Source organism: Misgurnus anguillicaudatus, chromosome 4, assembly GCF_027580225.2.
Source record: "Misgurnus anguillicaudatus chromosome 4, ASM2758022v2, whole genome shotgun sequence".
NCBI lineage: Eukaryota > Metazoa > Chordata > Actinopteri > Cypriniformes > Cobitidae > Misgurnus > Misgurnus anguillicaudatus.
The window spans coordinates 10,435,379-10,452,160 of NC_073340.2; the positions used below are offsets into that span (position 1 = coordinate 10,435,379).

General features: G+C 35.6%; 1 protein-coding gene across 1 annotated transcript in view; it reads right to left on the reverse strand.

Annotated features, from left to right (window-relative positions):
- Window positions 1-4,672: 4,672 nt before the first annotated feature.
- Window positions 4,673-16,782, reverse strand: part of erbb2 (erb-b2 receptor tyrosine kinase 2) — a 51,833-nt gene continuing 39,723 nt past the window's right edge. Inside the window, exons 19-27 of the mRNA XM_055175722.2 lie at window positions 16,330-16,428; window positions 15,732-15,917; window positions 13,729-13,884; window positions 12,344-12,419; window positions 12,105-12,251; window positions 10,170-10,267; window positions 6,912-7,097; window positions 6,300-6,651; window positions 4,673-5,489 (exon numbers count right to left, since the gene is read on the reverse strand). Of these exons, the coding sequence (XP_055031697.2) occupies window positions 5,170-5,489; window positions 6,300-6,651; window positions 6,912-7,097; window positions 10,170-10,267; window positions 12,105-12,251; window positions 12,344-12,419; window positions 13,729-13,884; window positions 15,732-15,917; window positions 16,330-16,428 (1,620 nt within the window). The 3' untranslated portion in view covers window positions 4,673-5,169. The remainder of the gene's footprint in view (window positions 5,490-6,299; window positions 6,652-6,911; window positions 7,098-10,169; window positions 10,268-12,104; window positions 12,252-12,343; window positions 12,420-13,728; window positions 13,885-15,731; window positions 15,918-16,329; window positions 16,429-16,782) is intronic.

The following is a 16,782-nucleotide window of genomic DNA, read 5'->3' on the forward strand; positions in this document are numbered from 1 at the left end:
ACAAACTGTGCCAGCTGGCCCGTTTTAAGAGTTTCACAACAAGATGACGGGAAAGTGCAAAAAGTTAATCAGTAATAGAAAACAGATCAAACAAACCTCTTCACACTAGTCTGAATGAAAGGTTGATGTGGGTGATTCTCACGAAAACTTGGTTTTAAAAATGTCAAGCATGAAAATGTAAAAATTGCTTAAATTTACTTTTTTCCCACCAGACATTGAAAAACAAAGTCTGGAGTAAATGGGAACATTAATTTAAAAACTTTTACTTATCATTTAACACTTTTTGTAACATAATTTAAAAAATTAGTCCTAAAAAATCTCATTACCGCAACAGTCAGAAAACATCAACACTGACATATTTTCAAAATGACATGACAAACCTGAAAGAACATAATTTGGAGATTCTGCACATGCATTTAAAATCAAAGTATTATGCTTCTTTTAATTAAATTAACATTTAATAAGCATATGTTGCGGTAATGATAATCAAAATGTCGTGTAAGCATTCTGACAAGACAATATTTCGAATTAACTGTAAAAAAAATGATCTTACCTGGTAGCCATCTTGAAGTAACTGGTCCATGTGCTTGGTCACTCAAAATCAAACTTTATTAAAATTCTGTATGTGTGCTTAAACTGTTCTCAAAAAGTGTTGCGGAGGATGAGAACATCAGGCATGGACACATCATTTTCCTAATTTTTCTTCATTATTATTATACATGAATATTCAGTAAATATTTTTTCTGTCATCTAAAGTAGTCTAGCAAAACATCCATTTATTTTTTTTTCTTAATATTTTTGTGTTAATTTGATTAAATTACAACATAACGCATGTTCAAACACAGCCGGACACATTGCGGTAATGAGAATTTCAGCAGAAAATGAGATAAAATTTCCAATTATAAATTCTTATGTTGAAATCACACATTGTGCAAGGTAGAACACAGTATTGTGTTAATTCTGATGCTTTTTAATGTTACTATATTACACATTTTAAAGCTAAAATCATTAGTGCCGTGGTGTTTCAATGGTTTCGTGAGAATCACCCATATACAGAAGCAACGTATTCAAAAGTCTCCAATATTTATGTGATCCTGTAAATACAACGCAAAATTCATTCATAAAGATTTCATAAAGTATATTTACACTTTAATGGCTCACAGGAAGAATAGCAATATTACATTAACTCGAGTCTACAATATAATGATAGATCTGGACAATTTGCATATAAAAAGTACATATAAAACATTCCAAATGTACAATTACTGTTCAAATCATGGTCATGACAGATTTTACAATTCCTTCAATGTGCTTGCATAGACTTCTAGTATTGGATACTGCTGGCATCACTGCACTGGTTTATGACATTGGGTCCTGAAACTGAAGTACAAAAATAGTATTATGAAAAACATTTATCTTACACCTCCTGCGAGCAGAGAATTGCATACCAAAACAGGTAACAAAGATTTCTGCATCACTAAATGAAATTGCTAAAATAATAATGATTGTTTTAAAAGTCCCATCACAAAATCACACTACTATTTGAGGCAATGTTGGCGTCTCAGTTCATTCCAACAAACTGGAATTTCATTTGATTCCTCAAGCAGTACAGAAAAGACACACTGTATTTAAAGTAAACTGTGATTTTCTATTCATTCTGATGAATTTATCAAACTGAACTAACAGCATGGACATTCGAAAGGTTGGTTATGGATAGCAACAAAGCAAAAATTCCCAGTTTTCCCCCATTCCTTATTGTGAAATACAATCATGTCATTGTTTGGGCTAACATCAAAATACTCTGGAGTACCATTAGCGTGCATTTCATTTTTTCACGTCACAATTTCATTAACATTCATCAGTGACTCGCAATTTCAAACATTCTCAATGCAATATTTAAATATTCATATTCAAGTTAGTGCTGTGTAACCAAAAAAATGCGGATAAAAAAACATCAAGATGCTATAATCTAGTTGTTATGATGACTGAATAATGTATAAAAATTCCCCCATGTGTAATGACGTATCAAATAACACATACACACGCTTTAAAGAAGTGACACATTAACTGGACGCTGCAGTTAACAAAGAGATCACGTTGTAATTTGGAACAATGGAGGCATTGAAGGGCCGTTCATCCACCCAGAGGCCACAGCTGCTAATATATGGAAATCAGATCGCATTCTTAAATGTGAAGTCTTTACTCCACAACACTGGCTTCAGTTTTAGGAGTCTCTCAGTGCGCTCCAAACAGCATAAATGATGCACTTTGAAGGGACAAAGACATGGCAGCTATGTTGCTGATTTGTTTCTTACAAAACTTGCTTTAAAAGTGTGCGCTGAATGACTGGTAGTTTATGCCATATCACCCTATATGTGACACAATTTAAATAAGTAGGAGGTGCTTCATTAAATTATAAAAACAGACATAGTAAATGATCAAAAAAAAAAAAAAGTTTAAATTGATCCTCCTTGTTGCAACATTAGAAATTAGTCTAAAAGCACCCCTGTACATCAATTAATACCATGTTGTATACATTACTGCAAATAAGAAACCCACTTAGACTAAAACGTCTCTAGATTCCCTTGAAAGATTTTTAACATTATAAAGAATACAAATATACAACACATGAGGCGATAACATCGTCAGGTGAATCTAAAAAAAATGAAATTTCCAGGTTGTATTTTACCCCAAAACCGGATTTCTTATAAAAATAATAAGAAAAAGCAGCCTATTTTTGGACAGCTATATGATTTTTGCATTCCCAGCAAATGACTCTAGGCCAAATACACACCTGAGCTGCCGACTTTGGTGCAGATCCGGTACGGATCCGGCCCAACATTTTCTGCTGTCTCGGTTGTGACATTATTTTTATTACATTCTTAATTAAAATCTCATTTCTGTCAAGTATTTAAACATGATGTAGTATTTTTGGTACAGCTTTTAATTTGTGCCAATTTGAATAAAAATTATTACAATACATTTTTGCACAGTAGAAATTGTTTTTATCAGTAAGAAAATCTAAAGAAAATCACTCCTTAAAGGAATAGTCTACTCATTTTCAACACCAAAATATGTTACTACCCCAACCAAGAACCGTTGACACATCCCTCCATCATCTGTGCGCGCGCACGTAAGCGCTGGAGCGCGCTGCGACGCTTCGATAGCATTTAGCTTAGCCCCATTCATTCAATGGTACCATTTAGAGATAAAGTTAGAAGTGACCAAACACATCAACGTTTTTCCTATTTAAGACGAGTAGTTATTCGATACAAAATAAAACGTATCGCTTTTCTAAGCGGATTTAAAAGAGGAACTATATTTTATGGCGTAATAGCACTTTTAGGAGTACTTCGACTCGGCGCAGTAACACCCTCCCTCTCCCATTATGAGAGTGAGAAGGGGAAGCGGACTTTTCAGGCGAGTCGAAGTACTCCCAAAAGTGCTATTACGCCATAAAATATAGTTCCTCTTTTAAATCCGCTTAGAAAAGCGCTACGTTTTATTTTGTATCGAATAACTACTCGTCTTAAATAGGAAAAACGTTGATGTGTTTGGTCACTTCTAACTTTATCTCTAAATGGTACCATTGAATGAATGGGGCTAAGCTAAATGCTATCGAAGCGTCGCAGCGCGCTCCAGCGCTAACGTGCACGCACACAGATGATAGAGGGATGTATCAACAATTTTTAGTTAAGGTAAAAACATATTTTAATATTAAAAATGAGTAGACTATTCCTTTAAAGGAAAACACCACCATTTTTCAATATTTTACTATGTTCTTACCTGAACTATCTTTTTTCAATGCGTTCACTTAAAGGTGCAGTGTGTAACTTCTAGAAGGACCTAATAACAGAAATGCAATATAATATACATAACTATATTATTAGTGGTGTATAAAGACCTCACATAATGAACTATTATGCGTTTATTACCTCAAAATGAGCTATTTTTATCTACGTCCTCTTATGGCATTTTGCGCCGCCATGTTTCTACAGTAGCCCTACAAGGACAAACTGCTCTACAGGGCGCGTTTTGTCACTACTGTATTTTGTCTTAGACGACATGTTTGTGCATTTCAGTGAAAAGTAGATTGAGCAATCTCACTGTTAGATGTCGCTAAAATCTACATACTGCACCTTTAATGTTGCGAATCGCCGCGTTTTATTTTGTGCCACCATATTTACTCATGTAACTACTAACAATCTTTAAATAAAGAAAACATGGAAGTGTTTGGTGGCTTCTAAATTCATCCCTGTTTGGATCCTAAGGAATGAATGGGGCTAGGCTAAATGCTAACACGTTTACGACATTAAGTGCACGCATTGAAAAAGGTAGGTACGTATTAATTTGTCTAAGTTGAGGTAAGAACATAAAACGTAACGTAAAACAGCTGATGCAAAATGAGAATGAAACTAATGTCACAAATAACAAAATAATAACACAAAAATGGCTTTGTTTTCTTTTCCATTTGCAAAATATACATTTTGGGATTTCCTTTTCAATATGAATTAAAAAACATAATTTTAGGATGATAAGATTTTGGGGTAAAATAAGACCAGGTCATTTCTTTGGCAAATTTTGCCCTTACTATACATGTAGGTTCATTTTTCTGTACATCTGCTTCAAAGCCCATAAAGATGATTTATTTTTATTATTAATCAAACGTAAGAAATTTTATAGTGTGAAAACACAAAGTATATGTATATTTATATATATCACAGAGAAGAAATGTTAAATCTTCATAGTTGCACACACAATGCACCATTTCCAGTGGCTATAATTGGCATTTAAGCCTAGCTGCTCACCCAGGGCCTTTACACACACAACAGATCTGCTTTCACTCCGTCCAACCGTCTGTAAACCAACGTGTGTACGGTCCGTGCTCAGAATCGAAACTCCAGTAAGAGGTGTGACAATGTTTTCGTGAGATGACCGAAAATAGAAATACAAAAAGAATCCGAGACATTTCGTTCGCTCCAGTGTTGTTCATCATCTGTACCATGGTTTTCATCAGATACATTTCCGACGTAGATTTTTCTTTTGGCAAAGACCGGAAGTGCATCCATCTTCAAGTTCAAAAATACAACAGAATGCTACATGGGTTTTGTGGAGATTTAAAAAAGTCACATTCATTCACTCAACACATTCATCTCTGTATTACTCCTCTCAAGCATAATCGATTTGAGTCCAAGTCTCGGCTAAACCCAGGTATTCTGGGTTTTCTGCTGTCGGGGTCATATAGCCGTTGGGCTGCCTGTGAGCTGTGCCGCCATTTATTGACGCTCCAGTCACCGCTTTAGCTGCAATATCATGATAGTAGGGGTTGTCGAAGGCTGGCGACATGGGCGTGATGTTGTTTATAGGCACCAGATACTCTGGGTTCTCCACGCTGTGCCCTGTACACAGACCGTTCATAAGCCGTCTCTCTCTTGCTTTGCGTGGAAGGGTGCTGGGACGCTCTGATGGCACATCCTGGTTCACATACTCTGCGAACAAAAAAAATATTAGCATTAAAATTGTCATTGTGAAATGGCATTTAACACATACACTCACCTAAAGGATTATTAGGAACACCATACTAATACTGTGTTTGACCCCCTTTCGCCTTCAGAACTGCCTTAATTTTACATTGCATTGATTCAACAAGGTGCTGAAAGCATTCTTTAGAAATGTTGGCCCATATTGATAGGATGGCATCTTGCAGTTGATGGAGATTTGTGGGATGCACATCCAGGGCACAAAGCTCCACCACATCCCAAAGATGCTCTATTGGGTTGAGATCTGGTGACTGCGGGGACCATTTTAGTACAGTGAACTCATTGTCATGTTCAAGAAACCAATTTGAAATGATTCGAGCTTTGTGACATGGTGCATTATCCTGCTGGAAGTAGCCATCAGAGGATGGGTACATGGTGGTCATAAAGGGATGGACATGGTCAGAAACAATGCTCAGGTAGGCCGTGGCATTTAAACAATGCCTGATTGGCACTAAGGGCCAAAAGTGTGCCAAGAAAACATCCCCCCAACCATTGCATTAATGAGAAATTGAACAGGTGTTCCTAATAATCCTTTAGGTGAGTGTATATGAACACATATTTTGAAAAGAAAAACCGTCCGCCACTGCACTAGACCATATGCCAAAATGACTTTTTTTATGACGTCATGCGTCATTTTACACCTGGCTATATTTTAATATATAAAGCACACTTTTCATAATCAAATGAATCTCATTACACTTGGAATTTTTTTTTTTTAATGTTAACTCTGAACTGCATCCGATCATATATTGCACTCACCGGGTTGTGTGTGTGCTCCGCGTGGAAGCGTGTATGATGAGAAATCAACAGGGCCGTCGCACTCCACATCTCCGTCGATGCCATTGGGCATGGTGGGATCTTTAGAGTAGCGTCCAGGACTGGACGGCGGACCGTCTTCCTCTATGTCCCCATCCAGAAACACAGAGTCTGATTGGCCCCCAGCTGAACGGTGTGATATGCTCCGTACTAGTGCGGGGTACTGTGCTCCTGGCCACATCCCATTGGCCGTTGCTCCCATAGGAAGAGTCGGGTACTGCCCCAGCGTGCTGACAGAGGAGTACAAACCCCTGCCGCTTGGCATACCGTCTGTCTCTAAGATCTGATCTGTACTCTGAAGAAGATAAACAAAGCAATTTGTAATAATTCCCTGCCATTGACGTGTTATCTCGTCAATTAAGAGAAAACGCTTCCCTGCCATTGACGAGTTTTTACGGCAATCCATATTTACGCTATTATCCACTAGGTGGTGCTCTTATCAAACTTATAAAACACTAAAGCATACACTGATCCAAAAACTGTAAAAACTCTATATGTTTTGATCATTGCTCTGAATCTGATCTCTAACAAACAAAGAATGAAGCTCTCCCTGACCCGGTGTGATTGACGTCTGCTGGGTCCATTGGGTCTGCTTTCTCCTTGTATATTAAAGAGACCAGGCTGGGGCACCAGATATTCCTCTGCGTCCAGGAACTCCTTCACGTTCCCCCCCTCTTCTGCCAATAACGCCCTGAAGAAGGCGCTGTCTACTGGACTCGACAAACTCATTTGCTCGTCGTTCTGCAAGACACAAAAAAACTGTAAAACTCTATCACATGGGTATGTTTGTGTTCATCGAAAAAAAAGAGAACAGGATTATAGACGAACGCAACTTCTGGTAAACTTCCACAAAGAGTCAATAATAACAATACAGTACTTATTTAGGGAAATAGATGACTAATAAATAACTCTTGTTCATATATCATATCTTACGCATATCAACTATTACACTGAGCTAACGTTACTGTGTAAAATGAATGTATACAATGTTAGCTACAGATCACTGAATTCTTGCCTGGCTGCCAAACCTCTCCACACAGTTGTGATCCATGCTCGTCGTCTCCCCTCGTCTTTAGCAAACCAAAACATATTGGACAAGATATTTGTTTCAGAGATCAGCTAACCACTAGCCAGAACAATAAATAAATACAGACTGGAAGATCAATTTATTTCGCGTAACCATGAGGGGGGCACGGAGGACATATCCCCCGCAGTTTTCAACTCCATCACCATTCCACCCATGTATTTTTGTTTGTTTGACACCCGCATCTTAATTCTTCAGACAGTGCCCAAACACCAAGTTCATGTTATCTTGCGCTTAAACGTACATATTTACACAAAACTATCTAAAATGCCGTAATTATCTACGTAAACACAGTCTATAGCCCTATTCGGACGGGGATTAGTTTTACAGGGGACCTTTGAGAAAATCGTGCTTCTCAGAGGTCCTCTGTGTTTTTAAACCCGTACGAATCGGGCATGTCTGTGTTTGTCTCTGACGACCTCCATAAGAATTCCAGAGCAATTTACCTACTGTTTTTCGCTGGACTCAAGAGGTCCTCTGAGAAATTTAATCCCAACCGGATGCAAATGTCGGTGTTTGCCCGCAATATCTTTTGAAAATGCGGTTCTTGTCATGTTTTGGCCAACGTGATCTGCCGTAAGGTCTTACTAACGCGCTTATATTGTACTTCCTAAGTCCCATTCATTCAGATATGGATGTTTTTTTTTCCATTCGGCAAAATAAAATAATTAAATCAACACGAGCTGAATATTAAACACTGTTAAGACTGGCCACTGTAATATCAGTATAAGGTAAACTCAACCTTATTTTGTTTAACTAGGGAAATGGTAATGTTAATTAAGATAATAAATTGTTATTAATCATTATTTCTTCATTTGGGTTTATTATAAGCAGCCAGTTATTTAAAATATGTAGGCTACTTTAGTAGAATTTGTATAAGTTCTTTTGATTTGGTAAACTTTAAATTAATAAATTACATGTTCTGTAATAATTTTACATTTAAAGCAAAATATCAAACATTACAAACACGCGTATCCAGAGCACATGATCTTCTACAACGGCCAAATGCATGAAACAGACACTCCCATCTCTGGAATAGCCTGAAAATTTTTATCCCGTCCAAATCGGTACATAAATTCACAGACGTCGTGGGGGACATGTTGAAACTCAAACGTCGTTTGGAAAACTAATCCTGTCCGAATAGTGCTTATGTCTTAAGGTGAATAAAAGCGTTAAAAAATTAAACGCATAGTAGGCTATTGGATCCGCACAATTAATATATTTTAAATATATGCTAAATACATTTTGTAGAATGTTATGCTCAATTGAATATATTTTAATTTGGAAATACATTTAGTTTTAACCTTCATATGTCAACATATATTTCAAAATGTATTTCAAGGGGAAGCAAATACATTTCAAATTTTACATCCCATATGGCAAAAAAAAAATGTTTTGCCTAAATATATTTAAATTTATGCTAAATACAAGTGAATTTATAAAGTATATTTTTGAAGATGAAAATATATTTAATTTTAACCTTTTTAAAACTGTTATGTTTACAGGTTCGTAACAAAGTTTTTCTTCAAATGCGACGTGAATATATTTTCTATATGGACGGCTAAACATTTTTTAAAGCTTTAAAATGTATTACTTTTAAAATATATTTTTAAAAAATGGCCATAAATATATTGGTGAAAATTGTATTTTTCTAAACACATTCCAAAATATATTTCAGCACATATATTTTTTGGCCATTTTTTTGTATATTTAAAAATATATTTTTTGCCGTATGGGCGTGCACTTATTCTTTAAGTGAAAGTATGCTGTTTCTAATGTTCAGATAACAACGGACCAAGAAAAAATCATTTATTTGACTTGACTGATTAACTTTTGAAACCGCAAGAAGGACGAATCTATGGTGAATTTAGGGTATGCAGTATAAGACTATGCATGCAGAATTTTTTTACATTTGATTACGTTTTTACAGACCAACATGAAAAACATAAAAAGCACTCTTTATTTGTATGCTTCTTATTTTATAATTATGTGTGCTATTGTTCATAATTTGTTATAATATTTTCTTTTGTTTTTTGTTTTCTATTACTGAACATTTACTCGTTTTTAAGAACAAATTACAAAAAGAAAAAACCGCTTGGTCTGGTCGGGTCAACGTGTCTAAATAATTTTTGGTCCCAATTTTTTTATCAATTTTACTGGTAGACTACTATATAAAGAATTTGTTTGGTCTAATATGCCACAGTTTACTTTATTTTGCTTTACTATACAATCTTAGAACGAATGTGTTAAAAACAACACATAAGTGTTGATTCACCCATCTCTGTGTTATTATTGAAACAACACATTTTGTGTTTTATTTTAACACAAAATGACACATAATGTGTTTAAAACTTAACACAAAAAGATGTGTAAAAAGGAACACATCCTTTTTGAGAGTGTATACATATACAAGTACCTTTCCCCCACACTTTTAAAATGTCCACTACGTACCTGGCGACAATGCACATGTGTCCAATGAAATGGTCTATATTATTCTACCAATAAACTGTGAAAGTGATTGTCAAGAATAGTAAGTCATACTCAAAAACTCAAAAAGTAGTGAGCACACACATCCAGTGGCAGTGGGAGCAACTGGGGGAAAGGTGCCTTGCTCAAGGGCGTCTTAGTTGCTTACTGACAAGTGTGAAAATTGAACCAGTGAACTTAGGGTTACAAGCTCAGATCTAGAGATGTTATGACCATAAGGCCATGAAAATTCATACACTTACTTGAATGACGACGTAACGTGGAGGATCACGTGCCATATTGGCGAACTCGGTCACAAGCTCCTTGAATCGTGGTCGACTGTCCGGATCAATCATCCAGCCTGGGAAAAATCATTAAACGGTCACCAAAATACAGTAATGCTTTAACAAATGCTCCAGGTTCAAAGTTAAACTCTATGGACACATCTGTGACATGTGGTCGGTTAACACAGACGAAAGGTTTGTGTAGTAATGTAATTACAATGGAATCTTGTACAAGGCATCCATACAGCAACAGAAACAATGTTTCTGGGATAAATACATGTTATTAAGTTTTGATAATAAACCAATAATGCTTAAACATTATGCATGGTATGAGAATGGAGGAACAGAATTGCTTGTCTTTGTGAAGTCATAACAAATGTATAAGCTTGTAAGCCTGCTTGATTTAACTTGCATGACATTTAGTCAGTTTATAACCAGAAGTTCATCCACCTAGAAATTTAGTCTCACATCAATAGGACAATTTAGACAACTTTACAAAATAAACTCAACATTAACCCTTCTGCTTGTAAACCCTTTCCAGCAAGGAACAGCCGTCAGTTCACCGTCTAGGTTACTAAATATAAACCCAATATGAGTAACCCACTTCTAGCCAAAATAACCTTGAATTTGGTATTTTGGTTACATGTAGTTTTTGCCAAAATAACTTGCGAGATTAATGATATTCCATCAGTGATTACAAGGTCTTTGATTAGATTTATTTATTTCAATTATTTTTGGGCTATGAGTTAGACATCTAATACATTTTCAGTTTAATATTACAATAAAATTAGATATAAATGTCTTTTAATAACATATTTGACATTATAAATACAAATGATTATATCAAATAGTATGTTTCTGACATTTGAACATCTTATCTTAAAGGGACACTCCACTTTATTTTGAAAATATGCTCATTTTCCAGCTCCCCAAGAGTTAAACATTAGATTTTTACCATTTTGGAATCCATTCAGCTGATCTTCAGGTCTGGCGCTACCACTTTTAGCATAGCTTAGCATAATCCATTGAATCTGGTAAGACCGTTAGCATCGCGCTCAAAAATGACCAAAAAGTTTCGATATTTTTCTTATTTAAAACTTGACTCTTCTCTAGTTACATTGTATACTAAGACCGACAGAAATCTGGCAGATATGGCTAGTAACTATACTCTCATTCTTGCGTAATAATCAAGGATTTGGCTTCCGTAACATGGCTGCAGCAGGCGCAATGATATTACGCAGCGCCCGAAAATAGTCCCCTTGTTAACTTTCAATAGCAGGGGACTATTCGCGGGCACAACGTAATATCATTGCAAAAATATCAAAACTCTTTGGTCACCTCCGAGCACGATGCCAACGGTCCAATCAGATTCAATGGATTATGCTAAGCTATGCTAAAAGTAGAACCACCAGACCCGGAGATCGGCTGAATGGATTCCAAAATGGTAAAAAATAATTGTTTAACTCTGAAGGAACTGGAAAATGAGCATATTTTCAAAAAAAAGTGGAGTGTCCCTTTAAAACCGAAAGTAAATGGGTTTTCCTCTCTACAGGTCTGCATTTCAAATCAATATTTAATGTTTCTTACCTTACTTATGAAGTAAATAGCCATAATAAGCGAGATAATGTAGAAGAAGCCATTTGTTATCACGAAATATGCCCCTTCAGTGTGATACAAGACCCTCTGCTTGGGCTTATTTCTGCGATAACAACCGGCTGCCTATACACCATCCATTACATAGACTTCCATTGTAACTGCATTAACATAAACACCTTTTTGTCTGTTATTCCAAGCTAAAAATTAAACAATTTTGTGGTAATCGACAGATGCCATCTATCTGGAATATTCCTTAAAATTTTGACAAATAAAAACACATTTCTCTTTGTTAAATCTTCATCACATAAAATCACTAACATTTGACCATGATCATGTAGACATCTATGGTACAGATGAAGGGCTGGGGGAGTCTCTCCCCCCCTTCCAGCAGTTCTGGAATGTCCCGTGCCGGTATGTGGTCATATGGTTTCATGCCAAAGGTCATCAGTTCCCATACAGTCACCCCTGAGACGAACAGAGTCACAACTCAAAAGCTATTTTAAACCAGAGGATTGACAATTACAGGAGAGTAACTGTAACCCCATGTTAATACTAACCGTAACTCCATACGTCACTTTGGTGAGTGAACTTTCTGTGTAATATGGACTCCAGCGCCATCCATTTGATTGGCACCTACACATAAACACACAGATAAAGTATTGTGCCAAAGCCAGCTTCAATGTCAGCAAAGTTTTAATAACCAGCCATGTTTATTTTCCCTCTCTTTTTAAAAATACAGGAACTGTGCACAAAATGTAAAAAATAAAAAACAATTTTTAGAACAAAATATAATTTTTCAGGTAAAAGTCAATTTTAGTGTGATCTCTTTTGGCATTAAACCAGAGCTCTTCAACTTTGAACCCCTTAAATAGATAGGGAGAAGGAGCAGGGACTCCAGAACATAAATTAAGACTGGATTTACAAATTTTATAATGATTACGTTACAAAAATATTAAAATAAAAAATTTTGGCATACTTCATAACAATTTATGTTAATTAAAAAAAAATATATATATGCAAATTAACTAAATATATTTTATGGTGGGAATGTTATGCTCTTCATTTTAGTCAAGTTTATTTTTTTTTATTGGCCTTAGTAATGCATTTTTCTTTTATGCTTAATTTCATTTTTCAAAAATAAAATATTTTGATTTTAAACAATATTTGGAGGACCTCCAGTAATCCCACCACGGACCTCCTGTTGAAGACCCATGCATTAAACACATCTTGAACTCTTTTAAGGTCACTAAAGCCCTAAAGTCATTCGATAAGAATTAAAAAATTTGGATTTCATTTCACTTTAAGAGTTCCTGTAAGTTCTTGCTATCGGTCAAGTGTAAAAGGGGTCGCACACCGGCCGCGCAGCTCAGCGTCTAGGACAACTCGGAGGTATCGTAAACCGGAAGTTCACATTAAATAGCGTGAGCTTCGTCAGTTAGCGTCTACTTCAAAATGCAAACTCTACATTAGCAGCCACTGTTAATCGTTAATGATTAGGGACAAATATGATGTTATTTAATGTTAAACTATGTGAGTGGCGCTGTGTGGCACGACAGGGATTTGAGCAACTTCCTGAGTCAAAGCTGGGCGGCGCGGACAGGCACCACCTGTTGGCGCCGGTGTGCGTATACTCATAGAAAACAATGTGTTCGATTTTTAGAACGGCGCAGCGCTGAGCTGCGCTTCCTGTGTGCAACCCCCTAAAGGGGCAGGTCACACTAAACACTCAACACTTTAGCTTATAATTTTATGAATATTATGAATTAAGCATTATCTCACTGTATATTAAAAAAAAATAGAATATTAGATTTACTGACACTGTTCGTTTTGTTGAGAATAAATGTAAATTGTGAATAGTGTTAAAAAGATGCAAATAAATTAAAAAGCTGCCTAGACACTAGACAAATAGACTCAGTATGGCATTTCAACATCAAACACACACCTTTCCCCCGTCCGCGTGGTATTCCGTCTCATCTATGTCTAGCAGTCTGGCCAAACCAAAGTCTGTAATCTTCACATGGTTTGGGTTTTTTACAAGAACATTTCGAGCTGCAAGGTCTCGGTGCACCAGCCTCACATCTTCAAGGTAACTCATGCCCTGAGTACACAAACACAGACATGACATGTCAGATATCACGGTTCACACAATGGATTTGAAAGGAGATGTCGGCAGATTGTGAGTTCATTATTTTTGACCGGTCTCACACAAAGTAAACTATTTAGACTATTCAAACTATGTTTTTTATTTTTTTGGAACCAGAAAGCTCCTGGTCACAGCATACTTTTAAAAGAGCAATATAAACCTCCTGTTAAATATCCCCTTTTGTGTGCCACAGAAGAAAAAAAGTTTAACGGATCTGGAAAAATACAGTACATGATGAAAGAATATTCACTATTCTGAGATAAGTGACATAGTCATAGTTAAAGTCAGTTTTGTGATTTACTTTTTTCAACATAAAATATTTTTTCAACATTGGCATAATCAGCCAAAGTCCGCATATTTATGCGGGGGCGTACATTTTTTCAAATACACCGCACTTTTGCCGCATAAATAGCAAATTTCCATGATTTCATGGGTGATTCTCACGAAACCATTGAAACACCACGGCACTAATGATTTTAGCTTTAAAATGTGTAATATAGTAACATTAAAAAGCATCAGAATTAACACAATACTGTGTTCTACCTTGCACAATGTGTGATTTCAACATAAGAATTTATAATTGTAAATTTTATCTCATTTTCTGCTGAAATTCTCATTACCGCAATGTGTCCGGCTGTGTTTGAACATGCGTTATGTTGTAATTTAATCAAATTAACACAAAAATATTAAGAAAAAAAATAAATGGATGTTTTGCTAGACTACTTTAGATGACAGAAAAAATATTTACTGAATATTCATGTATAATAATAATGAAGAAAAATTAGGAAAATGATGTGTCCATGCCTGATGTTCTCATCCTCCGCAACACTTTTTGAGAACAGTTTAAGCACACATACAGAATTTTAATAAAGTTTGATTTTGAGTGACCAAGCACATGGACCAGTTACTTCAAGATGGCTACCAGGTAAGATCATTTTTTTACAGTTAATTTGAAATATTGTCTTGTCAGAATGCTTACACGACATTTTGATTATCATTACCGCAACAGATGCTTATTAAAAGTAATTTAATTAATAGAAGCATAATACTTTGATTTTAAATGCAAATCTCCAAATTATGTTCTTTCAGGTTTGTCATGTCATTTTGAAAATATGTCAGTGTTGATGTTTTCTGACTGTTGGGGTAATGAGATTTTTAGGACTAATTTTTTAAATTATGTTACAAAAAGTGTTAAATGATAAGTAAAATTTTTTAAATTAATGTTCCCATTTACTCCAGACTTTGTTTTTCAATGTCTGGTGGGAAAAAAAGTAAATTTAAGCAATTTTTACATTTTCATGCTTGACATTTTTAAAACCAAGTTTTCGTGAGAATCACCCTCATAATCCCCGCATTTTTGTAGCAAAAAGTCACATATATCTTAGCAGAGAGTTGAAAATGTTGCATTTACTTTACACAATCGCAGCCATGCCCCCTGTTGCTATGGGAATGTTATGAAGTGAAGTGATCATTGAAAAACTGCAAACCCCAACCTCAGTTTTTGCAGTTCCAGCAGTTTCATTGCATAAATATTCTGCATATTCCATCGCATTTTTTAAGAAAACATGCCGCAAGATCAAGTATTTTTGCCCACAACGATCACAAAAATTCAATTTTTTATTAAGCTTCCATTTTTCTGGAAGGACTGATAAAGAAAATATGTGAAAATATATGTGAGTCAATAATCAATGTGAAATCAAACTTTGATGCCTGCCCATAATCAGATTATGAGATTTTAGTCTCAATTTTTACATACAGGGACTTGTATAATTTGTACTGATGTGATGCTGTAGATGTCTTACCTTAGCAATCTGAACACACCAGTTGAGGAGATACTGAGAGCCAATGTGGTCTTTGTTCTCTCTGACGTAATCCAGCAAGCATCCGTATGGCATGAGCTGAGTAACCAGCTGAACCGTCGAGGTGAGACAGATACCCAACAAACGGCACACATGCGGGCTGGCAACACCTGCCATCACATACGCCTCCTGTGGACACAAAATGTTCATATTCATATCGATGTGCACTTTAGACGAACAAAATAAATAGCTGAACACATACATTTTTGGAAATTATATTTTGCATGAAGACGCTTTTTTTTTTAAACCAGACCGAGACAGAGCCGGAACGCTAAAATGCGTTTCTATCTACATGGTGACATCTCTGATATCGAATAAACTTGGGTGCCCATCATAACCTCTGGTGTAAAAGTGCGCTTAAGCATTTTAACACCTATACTGAACTGCAATTTAACGCATGCAGAAAATGTAAAAACAAATTTAAGTGTGTTCATGTATGATAGAGATCAAGAATGACATAATGCATGTACCCTGTAATAAATGTGATTATTGATGCTTCCCAATGATGTTACTAAAAGAAATAAAATAATTCAACACTCACGTCCAGGATTTCTTTGTTGGCTTTGGGCGACGTGTTCTCGCGCAAAACTTTAATGGCCACGGGGATCTTTACATTCTCCCCATCAGGAGCCCAGATGCCCTGTTAAAAATTAGAAAAACTCTATGAATAAATTTAATTTAAGATAATAATGTAGTAAAATGACATTTCTGTTACAAAAATAGTTTTTAAACATGATGAACATAGTTGAACACTTAAACACACAGTTGAACTTTCTAGATTACACAACTTATTGCTGATATAACATCAATAATATAAACTACAATCAAAATATTAATCATGCTTTTATTATTAATAGCGCAATGCTATATATTACACGACATGACACTGATATATGATTGAGGTCCAAATCACAATAATAATAATTAAATGCATTTTAAATGATTCCCAAACAGCTTTAATAACAATGATTTTTCCTCACATAGACTACCAAAA